The following is a 20,934-nucleotide window of genomic DNA, read 5'->3' as shown; positions in this document are numbered from 1 at the left end:
AGTGATCTGTTCTCTTCACACATGCCTGAGTCCTGGCACAATAAAGAAATAACCAGGTAAAAATTTGACTTTCAGAGGTGGTGTCTTAAGCAATGGTTATTTTGCAAAATTAGTTTAATAGAGCAGGGTTTGGCTGGGGAACACATATTACAGGCTAGCCAAAGAGACCAGTGGCACGCTGTGTTCTCCAAAGCACGTCCTCTACAGCCTGTTCACATTCACAAAGCCACTTTGCTTTCAAAAAAAAAAAAAAAAAACCAAGAGATAGGAGGGGAGCGAAAAGAAAAATAAGAAACTGAGCATTTAAAAAAAAAAAAAAAAAAAAAAAAAAAAAGCAGCCAGAAAATAAAACCACAGCAAAATAGGATATTCTCTAAAAACCTGAAGTTTATTCATTAGAATTCAGTGAAAGGAACATTCAGTTTAAAACACAGTCAATACATTAAAAAGTTTAAGGAACTAGTAGCAACGAGACCGGGGGGAAAAAACCAAAAGCAAAACAAAACGCAAACAAAAACAAGTCATTCACCTAGTAGGGGCAGGAGAGAAACTAGCTGCCGTCCACCAGGCCAAGCTGTGCAGCCCAAACAGGAGCCCAGGCTGCTTGGAGCGGTGTTTGGAGAAGAGCCGCCTTCTGCAGCTGGCCTCAGAGGGCAACCGCAGAGGGCAAGCCCAGCGGGCCCTGGGAAAAGGGCGGCTTCTTTACAACTGACGGGCTTCTCTGCATTTTCATGTATCACTTCACCCAAGTGTGGCTTCTTCAGTTTGTTTTCGCCACAAGAAAGCAACCTTGCAAAAGAGGCTGCGGAAGGATGAGACCTCGCTATCGCACGGGAATGTCTGAGAACCAGGGGAATGCATATGGAGGAGGTGCCTGGCCACGGCAGGAGATGGGCTGGCTAAACTGCAGGTCTTTTTGATTTCTAGGATAATACAACATTGGAGAAAAGAGCAGGTAGTCCCATTTGACATAATGCAGCTCAGGGCACAGTTAGAGCTGCATATGAGACAAGAAAGCTTCCAATTAAAGGGCTGAGGGAATGTAAAACGCAGTGCAGGTGAGACTGTCCCAGGAAGGTTTGCCAAGCAACCTGCCATCCGGCCCCCCTTCCAGGAACAGAGGCAAACCCATTTAAAAAAGTAACAAAAAGGAGCACTGCTAGGTTAAGAGCTACTTAATTAAAAGACGTGAAAATCCATGCAGAGCCAAATGTCTCAGCTGCAATTGCCATTTCTGCTGGCATTGGTCAGGAAGGGGCAGCAGGGACGAGGGGGGGAAAAAAAAAATCTGCTTTCAGCTGTAATCTTTTGGCTTTTCAGTATTTATAAGTTTCTTTTGCATGCCATTGTTTGACATTGTTCTCTGCCACCCAATTAATCCTTGACCTTCTGCAGAGGAGTTATGTCAGCCCTTATACCCCCACACAGGGTTGCAAGCTCTGCAGGGGCACAACTTACAGAGGCAAGTAAACAAAATAGTACATTAATTTAACTGGAAAAAAAAAAAAAGAAGAATCACATCAACAAGTGTTAGGTTTTTGCTTACCAGAAGTGCTCCTTTTAATTATGATTGCTAGGCAGAGCTCCCAAAAGCCAAGGCAGTATCGCACCAGGAAGAATCTTTACTCGCATTGGCAATGCCGACAACGCAGCACTGGAGCTGCAGAGACTCCAGACTGGCAAAACAGGAGAGGAGAGGAGAGAGGAGGGTGGGAAGTACCTCTATTTCCATTCAGATTGCGGGATCATTTAAAGAGCTGTTCCCAAACCCGGAGTGGGCAATACCGTCTGCGCAAGGGGGAAGGCTACTGCCAGACTAAGCTAGTATCTCTAGCTCAGGGCAGTGCACAGAGCAGGGCTGAGTGGATACACTTGCACCTCTCACGTCCTTCCGCAGCAATGGTTAAATTCCTTTTTGAAGGACGCCCAAGCATCCTCCCTGCTCTGCTAATGGTACTTTTATCTGCAGAGGGGAGAGCTGGGCAGAGGAAGCCGTGTTGCTCCCATGCCAGGACATGAGCTCCTTCTAACGCTCCAAGGCCCAGACCTGGCCCAACCAAATCTGGCCTGGGAGCACAAAGGAAAGGGAACTTTGCCACCAGTTTCAAGATACCACCAGCCGCCAACCGACAGCATCTCCTGCCCTACGAGGGCGGTCACTTATGGGAGCAGAATTCTCTGTGATTCAAGAGAAGCCCCAATTTTGGATAAAATAATTTAAACACAGAACAGAGGCCCAAATGAAAGCCACGGTTTTCTAGTTTAAAGACAGTCAACAATACTTTTAGGAGGAAAAAAAAAATCACCACAGTCTACAGATTCCGACTTAAAACAAAGCCAAAAAACAGTTGACAAGTGTGACAAACCAGTATTAAAACAAAGACATCTTAGCAGTGCCCACAAAGAGTGTATGTATTGGTAACGGACTGGCTTCTGATTTTTCAGAACCAGTCCTTTTTTATGAAGTTGAACAGCAAGTTACACAAGGATATTAGAAGCAAGATGGTTTTCTTCCATTGCACAGGCAGTGGCAGCAGCAGTGACAGCAACAATTGCCTTTTCTCCATTAGAACTGTAAACCACACCATTTTAAAACACAAAGTACATAAGTAAAAGAACAGTTCATAAAATTTCCCCGTGAATATAAAATGCAAAACTATACAAAAATAGATAAAATTGACAATTTTTTTCTTATGCATATAAAAACCAAAAATAAAACCCCAAATCCCCCAAACGCAATACAGAATTACTTGGTAGACTGACCTGAACGTCAGTGGTTTAATCTGCAAGTTAATAGCCATAATTTGCCATTTTGAGCCAAGGTCTTTCCTGCAAGGGGCATATTCAGTGAAGTTCCGTGAGCTTTGGGGAAGTTTTTTTTGTTGTTTTGTTTTTGTCGTTTGATACCTTGGCAAGACAATTTGCTATTCTGACTTTTATGACTCATTAGCGGCTCAATAGACCTCATTTTCATCAAAAGCCGCAACTACTACTCTTGAATTTAGGTTCCTCAGGTAAGTCTACATTCCACCAGCTTAAAAGACAATGACTTCCCCCAGATATCACTAAAACTGCACTTGTAAAACGTTACAAGATTGGCAGTAGCGTAAGAGCAAACGCTCACGCCTCGGAAAGCTCATGGCCAAGAGCAGCTTCCTAGGCTGACAGAGTCCCCCTCTCACATCAGGGAGCAGCGATGGGTCTATCCCGAATCTGACAACGCACTTACTCAAAACGCTCTCTGCTACACCAAATACTCCTTTCAGTGGGTCTCCGTAAAGAGAGGCCACTATGTATATCTAGTGATCAATAGACAGCCTGCTAAACTAGAGAAAGGATGATGGATCACTCTTAAACCTTATCCTTTCATGCCCAGATCTATTGCTTTTGAAAGGAGAAAAAAAAAAAAAAAAGTAGTGCACAAGTTTATTTCCCCCCTCCAGTGGCTCAAATGTTATTTTGACTATGCAACTGTGGAAATCTCTCCTAAAGCAATAGGGGGACAAGAACAAGACCCAGGAGCTTGTATTTGGCACTCGGTAAAAAGAAGCAACGTGAGCCAAGAGGATGCAACAGATCCCCCAGATTGCCTTGGGCTTCTGGCCTCTACAACTCTCCCTCTTCAGCAGAGCTCGGGAGAGCGAGCCCGGCAATCGGTTACAGCTTAAAAACAAGGCTTCTGAAATGTCTTTCGCTTTCTCAATCAGCATTTAAGAAACTGCTGCTTGCCATTCCACCCCTTGAAGGCATTTCTGAATTTAGGAAGCACTATAGCCCATTTAGGATTGTGGGGAAGATCTGGTCCTATTTATTCCTTGGCAGAAAGGTATTTTAGGAATAGCAGTATATTAGGTAATGAAATCCGATCTCTCTATAGCAGTGAGAATTTACAGACTGGGTTAGTACATTGAAAATTCTTATTTCTTTGGGTTAATGGGGCAGAATACTCCAATAATCCAGTAAATTAGCTCTAAAATGCTTTTAGAAATCTCATTTTAAATCAATAGATATCTGCTTCATTTAGTTCAAATCAAATTAAGAGGACAAACCTTTGGTATTAAGTCAGACTATCAAGTCTTGGCTGTATTGCTTTCACACATTAGAGTCTAGAAACTGTTTTCAATAAGTCTATTACGTACCTACAACCAAAATAATTATTATTAGAGACATGCATTTGCAACTGAACATTCGTTTTTAGCACTGAGACACTTTCATACTTCACCAAAACTTTGGCAAAGGCCGCACCATTTATAAACAAAACACTAAGCAAAACCCCTATAACCCACAAGATGCCTTTGGTGACACGCTAAAATACGATTACAAAAAAAAAGTAATTAAAAAAAAAAAAACAGTAAGAGGCTGCTGCTCAGGCCAAGCAAGTACTGCGAACAGCTATTTGCACTACGGCAACTCCGGTGTTGCTGGCAATATCCGCCAGTGATCTTTTGTGAACGGCAGTGGGTTGCAACGGACCTCAGCTACGACGCTGAGATCTGAACCTGTGCTTACCTGGAGCGAGAGGGAGGCCTTATGCGGTCCAATTCCACTTAGGTGTATTAATTATCAGATACTCTCAACCCCGATTCACAGGGCACTACACACGTGCTCCCGCGCTGCCCTAAAGAAGGGTTCCTTCCCGAATCGGGAGGGGAGACAGCATCAACAACTTTGGAGCCAAGGTGACCTTTCATTAGCAAAAGGCGTTATCCTTTTCACATAAGGGAATCGGATCACGGAGCACCATGTGTGCTCAGTGCAGTAATGAATACACGCACTTGCCACTATGGACAGCAGTGTCAAGCATAATTAAGAGCTGAAGCTGTCCCGCGAAATCCTTTTTGCTACAACGGGGTTGCACAGAGGGAAGGAAGAAAAATGTGGCACAGCAGGTTCCCACAGTGACACTCAGCAGCAGTAGCAGCACAGCAACAGTGAAGAATGCAGGTTTGATCCCATGGCCACACAGATGGGTGTACTCTAGCCTCAGGAGTCTGTTCAGAAAATAAACACGTAAATGGAACCGCCAAAAAGCAAAGCCTGGTCTTGCCCTTCTCCGCTCCTGCATGGATACACAAGGGCAGGATATTAAAATTATCCGTAAGAAATACGAGGGCCTCACTTTCCTGGAAAAATGAAACAACTCCCCCCCCCCCCCCCCCAAGCTCTTTGTGCCTTGGTACTCTATAAATGCAGTGATGCCAGGGAACCGCTTACGCCTCCAGCTGGAGCCACATCTGTAATTGGGTTAGGGATCTAGAGAGCAGCAGTCCGTTATCTGCTAAGATGAGAAAAGATTGGAGTCAGCAACGAAAAATCAAGCTAGGGCTGAGCAGACCCACCGTTCCTCCCACAACTTTGCCACAAGACTCCGTGATATTTCCAGTTTGTTATTTTTTTTTTCCACATGCTACAAACTCTGCTGCAAGGAAAAGCAGAGAAGGGGTAACTCGGAAAGAACTCGTAATTCATCACTAGCTGAATTAAAATCAAAATATAGATCTCTGACAGAAGTAGAAAGAGGCTTCATAAGTCACAGAAAGGTGAAGGTCTGTTTTAGAGACGAATGTAGGAGAGAGCAACAGGGACACAGGAGACTTCTTCAGGAAAGGTTCGAGCTCTGCTCCAATAGCCTGAAGTAGATGTTTCCAAGAGCTCATACAGCAAAGCAAAGTGAATCTCCTTAGCTCATTTCCTTCCTCCCCACTCCTTGAAAGAAGCAAAAACACCCAAACAAACAGAAAATCCCTCAAAACTGCAGCAACCTCCAGCGTTTTTTGTTCCCTCCAGTTAGGAGGAAGAAGTTGTGAAGCCTAATTTAGGCTGTGTTACATCCTGTATTCCAACTAACAGAATACTTTCCTCATATGAATTTATGCAAAGAAAATAAACATAAAATTAAAAAAAAAAAAAAAACACAAAACTTCCTTTTGAAGAAAGTAACGGCATCTGCAACTTCATAGCTACAGGCAAGATTCAAATTTAGCTTATTTCAAACCTGCTACATGTGCCCCATGGCCTGGGAGAGGCTAGGAATGTGGGACAAAGCAAAAGCAAAGGTTTCAGTTGAAGATTATGCACCACGAAAACAGATCGCTACGAAGAAAAAGGGATTGACACTTTGTTCTTAAAAGGGACACCATCAACAGAACGTCTATCTGAGCGCTGCATTTTGAGTGCATTAAAACTAGAACTGGAAAACGTTATCAGCACACACACAAAAGCTCCTTCTTTCCTTTTGGGCAGGAAAAAATAAAAGTTACAGCAAAGTTCCCCTTTCAGCTGAATTGTTTCCCTTCCTTGCTCTCCTTCAAAATAACCTACACGCTTCCTCTCACTTCCACCAACCCAAGAACTCAACAAGATGGGAGACATTAGAAGTCTCTCCAAGAGGAAACGTTTCAAAGGGATGAAAAATAAATAACTTCTTTTGAAAGTTTTCACTAGACTTGCTTCCCTAGCTCCAACGACAAAGCGGTCACTTCAGGAACACACCCAAAGTACCCTGACACATTCTGCCCCAGGCTCCCCCTTTCTGCTGTGCCTCCCTTCACGCACAGGCATGGGCGTGAGAAACCCAAACACACAGAAGCGGCTACGCACAACCAAGGCAGAAAAGCAAGTTCGCAGGGCAACGATGTTTCTCGATCTTTTAAAACCATAAAGCTCTCGCTTCATTTCTCTCTTTTGAGGTTGATGGTGTCCCTTTAGTTAAATCTGCAGAAAACAAAGCTGCCACACTAGAAATGTGTCCATTTCCAGATTTTATTCTAGCAGCAATGGGACTGTGCACTGGGGCTGTTAATTCTGCACTGTATATTGTATTCAAGAGAGTGGTGGCTTGCACTGAAAGAAAAAAAAAAAAGTGCCTCAGTGTTAGTCTATGAATCTAGGAGGTTGCATTAAATTAAACCAAAGTACCTGCAGCAGCGCAGAATGGCAGCAGCATGGAGACTATGTACTGCAGCTGCAAGAGAGTTCATCTTTGTTGGCCCAGTACTAGATTAAAGTCACTCATTAATGTTCATTTTCTTCCCCCCCTCAACCCCCAACCCATCCCTGAACAGTTAACCCTTTGCCACCCTCCCCGGCCACCCCCAAGAAGCTATTTGGCTACTGTTACATTCATTGTAGTGCTCTGACAGCTCATGGGCAGCGTGTTGCCCTGTGTGGCCCTCCCTTTCAGCAGCTCTCTGCTGGCGCTTCTGTACAGCTCTGCAAAGCAGGCTGGGCTTTTTAAGGTTTCAGCGTTGTCATCGTGAAACTGGGGCATTCCCTGCGTGACACCAACAGGTTTGCACTTGGCTGGTTTCTCAGGGGACTGAGCGAAACTAAAGCTCTGCGGTGAATCCGACTCCGTTCCTCCCAGTGGTAACACACGAGCAAGTTTTTTAGCCACGGTTTCTCCATGATACCTAAAGGAACCAGACACCTCCTGGGACTGTCTCGTGTCAGTCTGCAGAGGTAAATTGGATGGTCTGACCAGGTGCTTGCTAGGCTCTGTCTCTTGGGGCCTCCTGTCCAAAGTCTCTCTAGCATTGCTCCGGGAAAGAGACAAAAAAGGGGAATCCATGTCTGGCTGCTCAGAGGGCTCCCAGGTGCTCTCTATCACAGCAGCTCTGGCAGTTGGAGCAAAACCCCAGTGTTTCACCCCCTCAGAAGCCAGGTCAGTGTCATACTGGAGATGCTGCAAGGCCGGCCAGCTCAGCACACCATCAACCTCCCCACCTTCAGGAGCAGACAGCTCAGTGTCCTCTTTGCTCCTGCTCTTTCTCGCTCCATCAGAGTCCCTTCTGCCACTGTCCCATTTAGACCAAAGCTGACAAGGCTTAAGGCCGTTCTTGGAAACCTGCAAGTCAGCAAGTTCAAACTCCAGGCTCTCTGTGTCAAGTGACCTGCTCCTCCTGTTAACAGAGAGTGGTGCTGGCATAGAAGGGCTCAGTCCGTGGAGACGCAGGTGGCGGGGAAGGCTGGCAACACCCCAGTTACAACTCTGGAAGGAGCTGTGGGGGTACCCTGGAAACATTCTCTCGTCACATTCAGCAAATGACTCTTTCTGTACGTAGCTGTCGTCAAAGGCATCATAGGATGCGGCAATGTCCTCGTCAGCGTTCATCTCGAGATGCTGCTCACACTCCCCTTCTCCTTCCTGCTCCACATCAACAATGTCAAATGTGACCATGGTCGGGAGGACAGGGAGGTTTTGAGTGAAGGAAGAGCCAGAGTCAGAACTACCAAGGCTTTCAGAGAGGCTAGAAAAGAGGGTCCCGCTGCTGGTGAACTCCACTAGAGCTTGTGAGAAGTTAACAGCATGTTCGGGTTCACATTCGCTTTCTGCCTGAGGTTCCCTAGCGGTAGTTTCCACTCCGTTGCGGTGTTCATTCTGCAAGCAGCTATCATGCTCATGGGTCCTGTAGCTGGGGTACGTCCCTGTTTTGCCCGGGGCTAAGCCACTGTGGGCAGAACCCCCAAACGCCATATGATCCAGGCCAGAATCAAATGCAGTGTTGTTTTTCATGAGCTGAATAAGGCAACTTCCTTGGGCTTTTTGGCTGTTGTAACAGTTTTCTGGACATAAGGTCCCCGGAAAATCCCTCCACTCTGGATTTTCAATTCTAGCCACTGAAACCCCACTATTCACACTTCTGTTTGGAGCTTGAGAGGCAATCTGCTCACTGCCAAGGCAACTCTGACTTTTGCCAATCAAGTTGGCTGCTCTAGTTTTACATTCAATATTCTGCTTTTCCCTGGGACACTTCTCTTTGCTTGGAACATCAAGTCGTTTCACGACTGGTTCCCTTTGCAGCTCCCAGTACAGCAGCTCTTTCTGAATGGCAGCTAGCCGCTCTTCTTCAGTTTCCATAACCCCACTTTTCTGACCCATCATCTGGATCAGGCTCTTCTCAGCAGGGAGACAGAAGTCTAAGAAGTAGCTGAAAATCTCCGGACGAGACACTTTGCTCTCAAAAAGGGATTCTTCCCCATGAGAGGGACTCATCAGTGTGTCATCAGGCTCGTAAAACTCATAAAGTGCATCGCCACTGTAACTGTCTCTGGGAAGACGATCCTTCTTGATCTCACCAAGCCCATCCCCAGCTTCATCCTCCGGCCCTGGCGTGGTGGAGTCGTAATAACCCTCGTCGCTGTTCGGTGCGGACTCCTGCTGGTCGCTCTGGGGTGTCAGGAGTTCCACATCACCCATCCCCCCCACAGCATAAGGGTGGGCTTCCACCTCGTGCAAGCCACATGTCTCTAACTTGCTACTCACCACTGGTGGTTCATGACTGTCCACGGCTGGAGGTAACTGGGCTTCATAGTTCCTATCCCCTTCAGCGGTGCTGTCCCACATCTGCTGGAGGTATTCCTCTGCCTCCTCAGGCATGGCCATCTCCTCCCCACCTCCCTGGTATGTGACGAGGCAGGAGCTCCGTTTAGCAGCATCTCTGCTGCGCTCCACAGAGATCGTGCTCTCAGCAATGCTGAGAATGTCAGGCTCAGCAATGATGTCCCCACACCCCGTGAGGGAATCGAAACTCTTGAGGGAGGTGACATCTCCAAAGATGAGGCTTAGCTGGTCCCCAGAGTGTAACGACGGAGGGTCATTGTCTGTGAAGTCCGGATGAAGGGCTACAGGGAGGTTGCCATAATCAGACTCTGTGCAGACAACAGCATCAGCCTCTGATTTTGCATCTAGAACATCCTTGTTCAGCGGCGTCAGTGCTGCATCCCCCTCTGAGCTGCCTTTATCAGCCATGAGCCAGTCCGGCTCAGCAATCTCTCCAGGGTTGGTTGTTGTGCCTACAGAGCAGCTATCCTCAGAGTTCTCTGGGCAGGCAAGAGGGACAGGTCTGGGGTCCCCTCCCTCTGGAACCTGTTGGGTTTCAGCTCCCATGCCTTGAGTTTTGTTGGCCTCCTCTGAATCCCCACTCCACCCAGGGAGCTCTGCTTTCTCGCACTCAGCAGCTTTGCTCTTACGGTGGCGCCGGATGCTGTTCAAAAGTCCTTTCAGGCCTTTTTTTGGCCTGGGAAAGGACAATGACTTGTCCCCATTGGGTTTTTTCTCAGAGCCCTCAATACTCCCTGGTGGAGAGCTGTCCTGCCTGTTGAAGTCAAACTTGACACTGGTATCTATGGCCAAGTGAACGCTTTGAGAGCTTGGCAGTGGACAAGGACATGAATCCCTGCTTCCATTCAAAGGGCTTTCCAACTGCACCCTGCTGCTCTCCTCATACGCAGCACCACTGATCCCATCATGGGTCTTACTCTTACTGAGACCCTTTTTGGAGGCTCCTTTCCCTTGGCCTTTGTTTCTGCCTCCAAAGAAACTTGGCAGCGTACATATACTCTTCTTCCCTCCAAACAGCTTGAAGGCAGTTTTCTTCAGCTTGCCAGGGGGGGCCTGAGGCTGCTGCTCCACAGCTGCGACAGAGGCATCGCTCCATCCGGACAGCTGTTCTGCTGCTCCGTTCTCCTCCTGCTGCTGGTCGCTTCCCTTGCGTTGCCTGCAAACCACAGACGGAGACCTGGTCCTGACAGACTCCTCTGTGCAGTCCGTTTCCATGGCAGCTGTTCGGTTCAGGTGTATCTAGCTGGAAACAATGACCTCAGTAGCAGAGTCTTCTTCAGGGTACACAGACTGAAGCATCATGACCGATCTAAAGCAAAGAGAGAAAGGAGACATGAGGAGACAGCAGGGGATGGCACAGACACCTGAATAGGTGTAACAAGGCAAAACGCTTCGATACCAGCTGGAACAGTAACTGCAAACACCTCTACGAGCCACTCGTCTCGCTCCTCCTGTTAAAGCTCGGGCATGAAAATGTCGTGCTGCTTATATTTAGCAGCGTGCTAGACCGGGAAATCCACATGTGTCCATTTGGCAATAACATTGCTTCCTGGGGACAGGCAGACCCGACCTCTGAGCCACCTCGTTTCAAGGGCTGGCTCTCTCCATTTGGATCGACCTCACCATCTTTTATCAAAGGGGCAATTAGGTCCAGAAGCGAATGCCATTGACTATGGGAAATAAGGCCTCTCCAAAAGGGAAAGGGAATGAAACCTGCCAAAATCTACTTCCAGTTCTCCCAAATGTAGCAGCAAAACACAGGAAGCATTTTGACAGACAGTCAAACCAAGAAGCAGACCTTTCAGTATGTGCGCATCCAGGAAGAGAGTGATTTACTGTACCTACTTTTTTCCCCACAGTAGATTTCAGTTGCTTTTAAAATCATCTTTCCAGCAAGAAAGAATTGCATTAAAAACAGTTCACTACAGACCACCTTTAACGGGGGGATGGGAGGGAAGAAAGAGAGAGAGAGAGAGAGAGAGAGAGAGAGAGAGAGAAATTTTAAATTCGATCTTGCATTGATCTTAATATCAGGAGAAACCAAATAATAGTATTTCTTTTGTAGAAGTGGGATTGGAGAAAATAAATCAATCTGAAATTGTAATGCACTGCTGAGCTTTACTACCTGAGGCTTAGCTCTTACTGGTATGAGGCCAGTAAAGCTTTTCATGGAGTTTACCCAGAGATCCGGAATGAAAAATACACCCAAAATCATGGCCTCTAGCTTCTGCAACTCAAGAGCAAACCTGCAGAGAAAGATTTTTTCCTTGAGTCTTGGGAGTCTGTGTGGAGACTATCACAACATTTATTTGCCTCTATAATTAATGATAACCCTGGTGTTCACCCTCCTTACTAAAATTAGCAGCTCAGGAAAACAGATGGGACAGGATGTAATTATATTAAAGGAATGATTTACCAGAGTGTTACAGACCAAAGTGATGCGCAGGTACCTATTTGCAAATCAAATCCTTCTCCCTCCCCTACACCACTGCAGAGCGCTGCGCTGCAAGGACAACATGCCTGGCAGACAAAGCTTCCTTCCAGCCCACAGCAAAAGCAAAGGAGCACTCACGTTCCTGTATTTACACGCACCAAAGGGCCATACGCAGCAGGCCTGAATTCCACCTCTGCGCCTAATGTTTCTGTTGGCTGGCTCGAGCCCTTCGGAGGCACCAAGCCAACTGGAAATAACAGACTCAAAGGCATAAGTGTAATTTAGGCCTGCTGAATGTAACTGTACAGTTGGTGAGCACCTGGGGCTAGTCCTGGAGAACAGTCAACAAGAAAGAGTCCACGCTCAGCTGTGGGTTTGCTGAGACCTCGAGCAACAAAACTGCCCTGGTGTTCACTTGGGGAGACAGGAAAAAGGGGTTTGTATTTTCAGGCATCGCTGATGTCGGCTAACTTCTCTGGTGGATTTAATCATTGTAAACATCCCTGACAGAGCAAACTGCCCAGACATCTCAGCCGCGGCTCAAGCTTCCCCAGGGCTCTTCCAGAGCAACTCAGTCTCTCCCCAGGGCAATGCGTGGGTTGCACTTCTAGAGCTCCTCCAAAGCAGGCGGGTGGGGAGGGGGTTATGGGGGGGCTGCTGGAGCAACTCCAGAGCATCTTCAGAGCACTCTTGGGGTTCTAGATCCTTTCTAGAGGAAGAGTGCCACCAGAGCCTCTAATCATTCTTTGTTTAAGCTTTCCTAAGGCTCTTCTGGAGCGCAGCGCTCCCCAGCACTTCGAAAGCGCTATAGCTTTTCTGAGACCTCACCGAACCACTTCTAGCACCTCTCTTTGGTGCTTTGGGGGCCTTTCCAGAGTGCTCCAGGGCTTCTGTAGCTTTTCTAGGTTTGTCACTGAGCATTTCTACAGTCGTCCTAAATGCCCCCAAAGCCATTCTGGAGCACCTCTGGCCTTTCTCTGGAGCTTCTTTCTCTGGAGAGATCTGTTTAGACAAGGCTGAAAGAAAACAGCACATATACATCCCTGTGCACACGGATTGTTTAGAAAGTGGAAAAAATGAAACAAGATTTCAAAAATTCTAATTGAAAATAAGATTGTTCTGGCTCCATGTTAGCACTGACATCAATAAATGCTCACTGCTGTGACCACACGGCTATTTATAGACACGAGAAAAAGACAGATACCAAGGGCAAACAGCTGTATCAATGAAATATGAAAACAGGGTTAAAAAACACAACAATAAGAAACAGCACTTCATCAACATTCAGCTTTCCGGTGTGGCCAAGGGGGACAAGGGTAGAATTTAGTGCAACAGGGAAGGAAGGTGTTTTGATTCGTCTGCCCTGCAGTTGGGTAGAAGTAGGGCACCGCCACACCATCCAGTGCAGAGGACCTGGCAGCTACCCAGGGCTGTCCCAGTCAGGCTAGATTTGGGGAGGCTGGTAGAGCACAGCTGTGCCGTGGCAGCCATGCCAACAGGATGTTTTGCTCCCGAATCAGGCTCTGAACATCACATCCCCTCCTCCAGCACTTCCAGGGCACTGAGGCCAAGTGACAGATCAGACCCTGACATAAATGCGACAGCAGCCAACCATCTCCTCATCACAACCTACCTGACTGTGGGATTCAATGCTAGCGCTGTCCAAACTGGGCTATGACAAACCCAGATGCTGGCACGGGCACAAGAAGCTCCAGGCTCAGACATCAGTGTTTGTGGAGGTCTGTGCTCATGCTGGAGAACACACCAGAGATGCAGAATTTCACAGCAGGAAGAAAATTTGAGCCCTATGTCTCTAAATGGTGGGCACAGATTCTTCTGAGCTATTTGTACTGAAACACCCAGGAGTCTCCTTCCATACCAGCTCCCAGAGGCACTCTAGCACCCTCCGGCTTCTCCTTTGCTTATGCCAATGAAGGATGAGAGAGCACGTTGGCCTCGGTTCAGGCAGTGAGAGAGACTCTTTGGCCCTGTGATGAGGAAGACAGACTCTGTCACTCAGGTCCTCCTGGGCTACAGTGCCCCTGTTACCGGGAGACTAACAAAGAGGCATCCCAAGCACTTGCTAAAGAAGGTGTCTTCTTCAGTAGCCCAGTTGGGCTCTTCAAGCTTTGAAGAGAGCATCCATGAAAATTCACAGCCACCACAGCATTAAAAGAAATAGGAGGTGGAAGAGGAAAGTCTCCCAAGCCTGTACCCAAAAGCCTTGGGAAGATGTCACCACTTTATCCCCTAAATACACCCCGGGTCTTCGGTAGCTCATCAAGTCTCCCTCCTTCATGCAGACTGACATCTCCTATAGTAAACAGGCTGCTAAATCCTTTCACTGTGTTGCACCAGAGATTAGCTTGTGTGAGTGACTGATAGCAATCAATGAGTTTGCCCTGTCTTTACCCTAGGCTGCAGCATCAGCAACACCTCTCGCTAAAGGCTCGCTCTCTGCAAGGCAAGACACCCTCCAGAAATCCTCCAGGAATCGTAACTGCAGAACCAAACTACGTAGCACTTCCCTGTACCTCAGTCAATGCTGGTTGGGAACAGCCCACCAGAAGGAATCATCTGCCTCGCAGTCTACAGCCTTCCCTCTCAAGAGCCCTCAAGCATGAGGCAGGGAGCAGGTGCCTGTTTGGGATCAAAATGCAGGTGTTTCCATAAAAGGGATGCAAACCCCATCATTGGACTGCCCAGGCAGCAGCAAAGGTGTCATGCTAAACAGCTGGGCTCTACACAAGTCTACTTAGCCTCCGCCAATGGTCATAGAAAAGCCTGACTGCAAAGAAATACCATGCCATTAAGTAACATGAGCATCCAGCCTTAGCTCGCTCTTTCCTCACAAGAGGATACAGACCTTCCAGAATAGCAAGAAGCACCTGACTGATAAGGCTCAAATGCAACAAAACGGAAATCCTACTTCATATGGCTATCTCAGGCAGGCAGGTGCATTTAAACACCCATCCCATAGCCATACATGCATCTAGCAGGGAACACAAGAGACTATTCTGAACACACTACAGAGGACAAGTCACAGTGTAAAATCCTTAAGCAGTAGCAGCAGTAAAGCTACTTGAACTGGAATTAAGCATTCGAACTATGATGAATTAATTCTCACAAGCACCAGCAAGGGCAAGTTATGATCAATTAATTCTCTGGAGCCACAGTGAGGAAAGAGTAACATCATTGCGATGTTACAAATGGGAGACTGCAAATTAAGGGACTTACCTAAATCACAAGGGAATCTATACTGGCTTCAGGATTAGAGTGCAGAAGCGTTCCCAGCAAAAGAATGGATTTCTATAATCCAGGATAAATGCTTCAGCACCAGTCATAGGTTTCGTCTCAAACAAAGTACCCACTAGCCTTAACTCACAGGTTTGCCTTCATTTTCAAAATATGATTTCCCCCAGAAATAGCCTGAGTCGTATGGGGGAGCGTGCATTCAGTATTTTCATTAAACTTAGCCTCTCCTAGGCATTCATGGGTTGGGTGCTATGGTGCATGCAACGTATGAGTCTGCACTGGATTATACGTGAACACAGACACGCAATTCCTGTTCGCCCTCATCTCTAGGCAACCTAAATTGGTAATCCCGTGCTGGAAACGAAAAAGAGACATAAAGCAAACAACATCGACAGCAATTTGCCCTTGACTAGCCCCACAGAAATCTCAACCACTCTCATCTGAGTCGTCTCTCTCTCGAGAAGACCAACAGCAGTTGTTACGCTTTGCAAGTAAAACAGTTGAGACACATTAGCCAATTTTGAAGTATGAATAGAAACAAGCCCCATCTGTCTCACAGCCAATACAATAGCGCAGACAAGGCTAGTGGTAATTCAGCTCTCCTTGTACGGGTAAAGTAGTGTAGACAAAGGCACAGGAGAAGGACAGGAAGCCCCCCATGCGCTGGGAGAGGAGAGGTACTAGTCTGGGCATGGTTGCATTGGTCCAGCTGCAGCTGTGCACCAGCATAACAGAAAACTCACACAGCCCCTAAGCTAACGTGATTCTCCTGCACCATGACTGGCCCAAAGCTCTAAAGAAGCCATTACAGGGGATGGCAAACTTGCTCCTGGGCCTTTCAGATAATAGGTCAATACAGGCATATTAAGAAAGTAAGATTATGCTCCCGCTCTCGGGTTCAATAACCCAAAATCTAGCATTCAGCCCAGCCATAGTTTTGATTCACCAGATGACTGAGCCTGTAGATAAGAGACTTTCTTGTGGTTCTCAGAAGTATCCCGTCTGAGAGGTAATAAACCTGGATACAGACATTTCTGATGGAAGAGGTCCCTCTCACTGAGCTCTGAAACTGCCCGCTACAGTAGGTCCTAAAAATCTCTTTCCAATAACCTATCAAAGTCCTCCGCAAAAGCACTTGGGAGTCTTTGCCTAGAGTACCTTAAAGACTGTCCCAGATATCAACAGCTCTGAGAATGTGCAATCTTGTTTTCCAAACTAATTTGATTCATGGTCATTTTATATTTACTTCATTTCAGACAGTTTTTTTCCCCTTCTGCAGTGTTTAACCCCTCAGTGTACTTACTGATCAGATTCCCTTTCAGCCTTCATTTCTGAGGCCAAACAAACCCTCCAGTCTCTTCCTGAGCAACAGCCCCCATACTCCCGGAGCGATCTTGCAGCCTTTTTCTCACGCCTGTTCCAACAGAAATTAATCTTCCCTGAATACAGGCAACAAGAGCTGTAAGCGGTATTCCAAGAGCCCCCTGGGACAAAACCAAAGCCTCCCTGTCAACTGGAAACTCAGGCTAGGGAGACATTGGGAGACGAGGGGACGAGGGCTGGCAGACAGGAGGCAGCGCTACAGACTCTGGGAGTTTCCACCACATAATTTAAGTGGGGAACCGCCCCGAGCACAGGGTCTGCGATCCTGAATGAAAAGCGATCACGTAGGTGCTCTGCACAGCCCCGTGACCATGACAACAGAAATGGCACAGCCTTGCTACTTAAATAAATCACCCATAGAAATTTCCACTCAACTACTATTTTTGCAGACATTGCTTACCAACCAGAAGCAGCTCTTTCCACGACACCACTCACACAGCCGTGCTGCTAATGCCTCAGTTTACAGACAAACATTATTACAGCTGTCAATACCGACAGGCGCAAAACCGCTAAAATATGCGGCCAAGTAAATTGTTGCATAAGCGATTTTTGTTAAAACAAGAACGGCACGCAATAGAAAACGTTTTGTCAGAAAAACGCACACTAGCTATTCTCAAGACAAAAAGATAATCCAAGTGTGTTAAAGTTTCAGTGCCGAGGCCCTGACTTAACAGAACCTTGGTAGTTGTACAACTGCTTTGGTCAGAGCTATGATTTTCCTCATTTGTTTTTTACTGCGATAATTATACCAGTGTGAGCTGTCACGTGGGCAGATATCTACAAGCTTAAGAGTGCCTGACGCCAGTATTGCTTATTCCCAAACTGTTCCTACTGGTATAACCACATCCCCAGTGGGAAAGCAGTGACCCTTTACCCCGTCTGGGTGTAGTTAACACACGGAATTTACATATGTATTTAGATAGGCTGAGTCCTCAGACAAGTAAAACACTACAGCTTGGGCAGCTGTATGTAGTTACACACACGGAAGCATCTTGCTTTTAAAGTGAGCTCTATCTGGTGTGCCAGAGGAGTTCCCAAGACCTTGGGGAATGATTAAAAATAAGTCAAGCTAATTATACCCCAGTCTAAAGGCAGGTACAAAGCCATTTAAAGAGGCTGCTGTCCATCAAGCAGAGCTTGTACAGCTCTCCCGAACGCCAAAGAAAACGCCCATTAAAATAGAGATGTGGTAAAGGGTGGGCTGGGCAGCCCAGAAACATACAGAACAGCGTGTCTCTCATCCACGATGTCAACCATGGTAGGGAAGGAGCTGTAAGCTGGTCATGAACGCTCCTGCTTGAGAAGTTTCTGCTCAGTTCCTGGAGGAGAGGTGTCCACATCAACTAGTCAGCAGCTGTACACCTTACGTTCCCATCCTGCACCTTAGTTTAGCAGAGTTAAATCACCATGAAAACTGAACTGCCCCTGCCTCCCCACCACAAGCGCGGAGTAAATAGTGGGGCGATGTGGCAGCAAAGTACGCTGCCCACAGCAGGCAGAAACGGAGCCCCTGGTCGCCGCACCCACGAGCACCGCATCTTTCTGATCTTTGAGATTTGCATTCGTCACCGACCTCAGCGTTCCCCTGCTCGGAGTTTCTGTTTCTTCTTTTGCAAAAGGAAATTCTTTCATGTTTCATCATATTTTAACACTGGGCAGGGGGGGTTGGAGCTGGTCTGGGAAACAACCGAGATACTACTGAGAAGAAAGAAGGCACCGCGGACTGCAAAATCTCTCCTTGCTACAGGACTTCAATCTTGACCAAAGCTAACTTGTTCAACTATCACGGCGTCACAGCGACGACCCACACAAACCGAAGGGGTAAGCCAGGAGCACCACGTTTTTTCCTCAGACGCACTCTGTTCATTGAGATCACAGCTACAAGTTCTGTGAGTAGTAACCACATTTGAAAAAAAAAAAAAAAAAAAGCAAGCAAGCAAATACTTTTACGAGCCTGGTGCAAGTTTAACAGCTCTGCCTGAAGAAGTCGCAACGCCTCCCTTAAGTCTGGTACAGAATTAGAACGCAGATTCCTCCTACGTAGGCATTCCTGTGCCTCTCCCCACTCGAAACCATGTGGGTACAGCTTTGTTTTTGTTCTCTGCTGCAAGCATAGTTTATCTGTCTGCTGGCCAGGGGGCCAAGTCTGATCTGCTGCTGTGCTTCACCTCACAACTGGCCAACATTTAATTTTCTTACGTGAAAGAGAAGTCTGGTGAGAAGGATTACAATACAATTGAGGAAAGGAGACATTTCCAGAAAACACATACAGGCAGTCACCCGGTATTTGGGGAAGACTGGCTGGATCAAGGGGCTCAAGCAGTTCACTGTTAACCCGAACACTAACGCTTGCTCAATAGCTCAAATCCTATGCAGGCCTGAAGCATACAGAGTAAGCACCGACAGAAGCCTGACCAGTGCAGCTCAGCTCTTTTGTTCTTTCAAAAACTGCACTGAAAAAAAATCAGCGTTCCGGTTGCAGCTTGCAGATAGCTGATTTTTGCTCGACAGGACACCAGCCACCTAAAAGCAGGGCCACAAGCCACTCGGAGTTAGCACTTGGGGTATGATGGCTGGGGGAGGAGAAACACATGCAGGAATCTGGGGCCACATCTGACACTGCAAAGAACTGTGCTGCAAGACTCTTTGCAAAAGGCTTTCTAAGGGCCTTAGAAAGCCCCAAGGGTCTACCACCTGCTTTGACAGGATAATCCAGAGCTCACTCTGTGTCAACCATTTGTCAAGATATTTTCTCTGCCCTGAAGGCACCATCTCTGAAAGCGAACAACCCACTTCAGAGTAGTTCAGCTCTAGGGGAGAAGGAAGGGGAGGGCAGGACAAAGAGATCATTGACTGTACAAACTGTCCAACCTGTCCAGAGTTAATCTGTTTAGTTTAACTCTCAGAAGTACAGCACAAGCAGGCTTTCTGGAGGTTGCTCATGGAAATCATCAGGGAAAAGGAGAAGATGAGATGGCAAAAGTGCAGCATCTCTCAGGTTGGTTCAGTTTAAATGGAGAACTGTTTCATAAAAGAGGAACTTCAGCCACGTTTCCCACTCAGCAAGGACGTGAACTAGAGCAGCCTATCTCTCCTCTGTTTCCTCACCAGGCTGCCACCAGACAGCCTGTGCTGTGGACTGTGTCCTGGGACGCCAGGCCCATTTCAAGACTTACCATCTCAACCTTAAGTTCTCCCTGCCTGTGACCCACCACCCTGTATGGGATGGGACTTACGGGGCAATCTCACCCTTCGCACAGCTCTTGGTGGAGTCAGAGTTCCCACTCACCCCACAAATGAATTGGGCCAGAGGGTCCACACGCCTCTGCAGAACATGGAAAGCACTTGAGGTTTAGAGTTCCACCATCGCAAAGGCTACAACAGCAAGCTCTCCAGACGAGCAAATTTCCAAAAGGCTTTGGCTGCTCATTCCTCACAAGAGGTGTGTTAGGGAGTGCGCTTTTGCGGCGCTGTATTCATTTGAGCAGGGGTGCCGCCGAGAATCTCTCTCGGCAAGGCTGCAGCAGATGAAGGGAGCTGCAGGAAGCAGCAGAAGGCAAGACCAGCACCACTGGCAGAAGCGCACCATTTCACACAGCCCCCTCAAATTCATCACCGAACGTGCCGATACAGCTCTTTCACTCCGTGGGTCTCACCTCTACAAAAACGCGGCTCAGAAAGAAGTCCGAAGCAAACTGCAGGGGCAAATTTCCACTCGTCCGATGGATTTAACTGCTGCTCCAAGCCAACCAAACTACTGGCACCGTTTCTAAAAGGCGATCAGAACACGAACAGCTGCCCGCACCCTCAAGGCGCTCTGTTAGAACCCTGCAAAGTTAGAGATAAGCTTTACGATTTTAACACGCTGGACGATGCAAAGGCAGCTGGTCGCGAGTGAGAAAGCGATCAGGCAACGAGGCAGACGAGGGGCATTAGCCGTGTGCGGGGGGCACACGCTCAGGTCGCCAGGCGCCGGCGCAGGCCCGCGGGGGCCGCCGCAGCGCTGCCCAGGGCAGCGCTCCCCCCCCGCCCCCAACCCCGGCCTCCCGGGACACCGGGCCCCGGGGGAGGGGGTGGGGGGGGGGCGGAGCGCGGGCGGCGGCGGGGACACGCGCGACGCCTCCCGCCCGCCCGCCCGCCCGCCGCTGCCGTGAGGCGAGGCGAGCCCAGCCCGGGCGGCGCCCAGCCCCGGGCCTGCCCGCCGCCGCCCCCCGGCCCCTCGGCCCGCCCGCCGGGCCTCCGCCGCCCGGGCTCCACACAAAAGCCGAGCGGCCGCCACCCGCTCGCCGCCGGCCGGACCGAGCCGGGCCGGCGCGTCCCTGGGCGCGGCGACATGGCTGCGGGGGAAGAGGCTCCGGCTCCGGGGGCCGCGGCCGGCACTTACCGGCTGCGCTGCGCCGCCGGCAGCCCGCCGATGCGGGCGGGGAGGTTCAGCGGCCGGGCATTGTGTGCGGCGCGGGCCGCCCCCGCCAACCGCGGCCTGCCCCGCCGCCCTGCGCTCGCTCCGACCGCGGGGGAG

The 20,934-nt window shown here is 48.3% G+C and overlaps 1 protein-coding gene across 2 annotated transcripts; it reads right to left on the bottom strand.

The window, feature by feature from the left end:
- Nucleotides 1–369: 369 nt before the first annotated feature.
- AMER1 (APC membrane recruitment protein 1) lies at nt 370–20,934 on the bottom strand. Of its 2 annotated transcripts, XM_068956999.1 has the most exons (4): nt 20,800–20,934; nt 20,072–20,243; nt 7,121–10,652; nt 370–6,843 (listed from the first exon to the last, which is right to left on the bottom strand). In XM_068956999.1, exons 3-4 carry the CDS (start codon nt 10,556–10,558, stop codon nt 6,823–6,825), a joined length of 3,459 nt encoding a protein of 1,152 aa, XP_068813100.1. In that variant the 5' UTR covers nt 10,559–10,652; nt 20,072–20,243; nt 20,800–20,934; the 3' UTR covers nt 370–6,822. The 2 variants fall into 2 exon arrangements, with proteins under 2 accessions (XP_068813100.1, XP_068813102.1); XM_068957001.1 differs by lacking the exon at nt 20,072–20,243 and having other exon boundaries at nt 2,242–6,843; nt 20,800–20,931.

The sequence above is a fragment of the Struthio camelus genome, chromosome 11 (genome assembly GCF_040807025.1).
Source record: "Struthio camelus isolate bStrCam1 chromosome 11, bStrCam1.hap1, whole genome shotgun sequence".
NCBI lineage: Eukaryota > Metazoa > Chordata > Aves > Struthioniformes > Struthionidae > Struthio > Struthio camelus.
The sequence above is the reverse complement of the archived record's forward strand: the minus strand, read 5'-3'. Positions and strand labels throughout refer to the sequence as shown.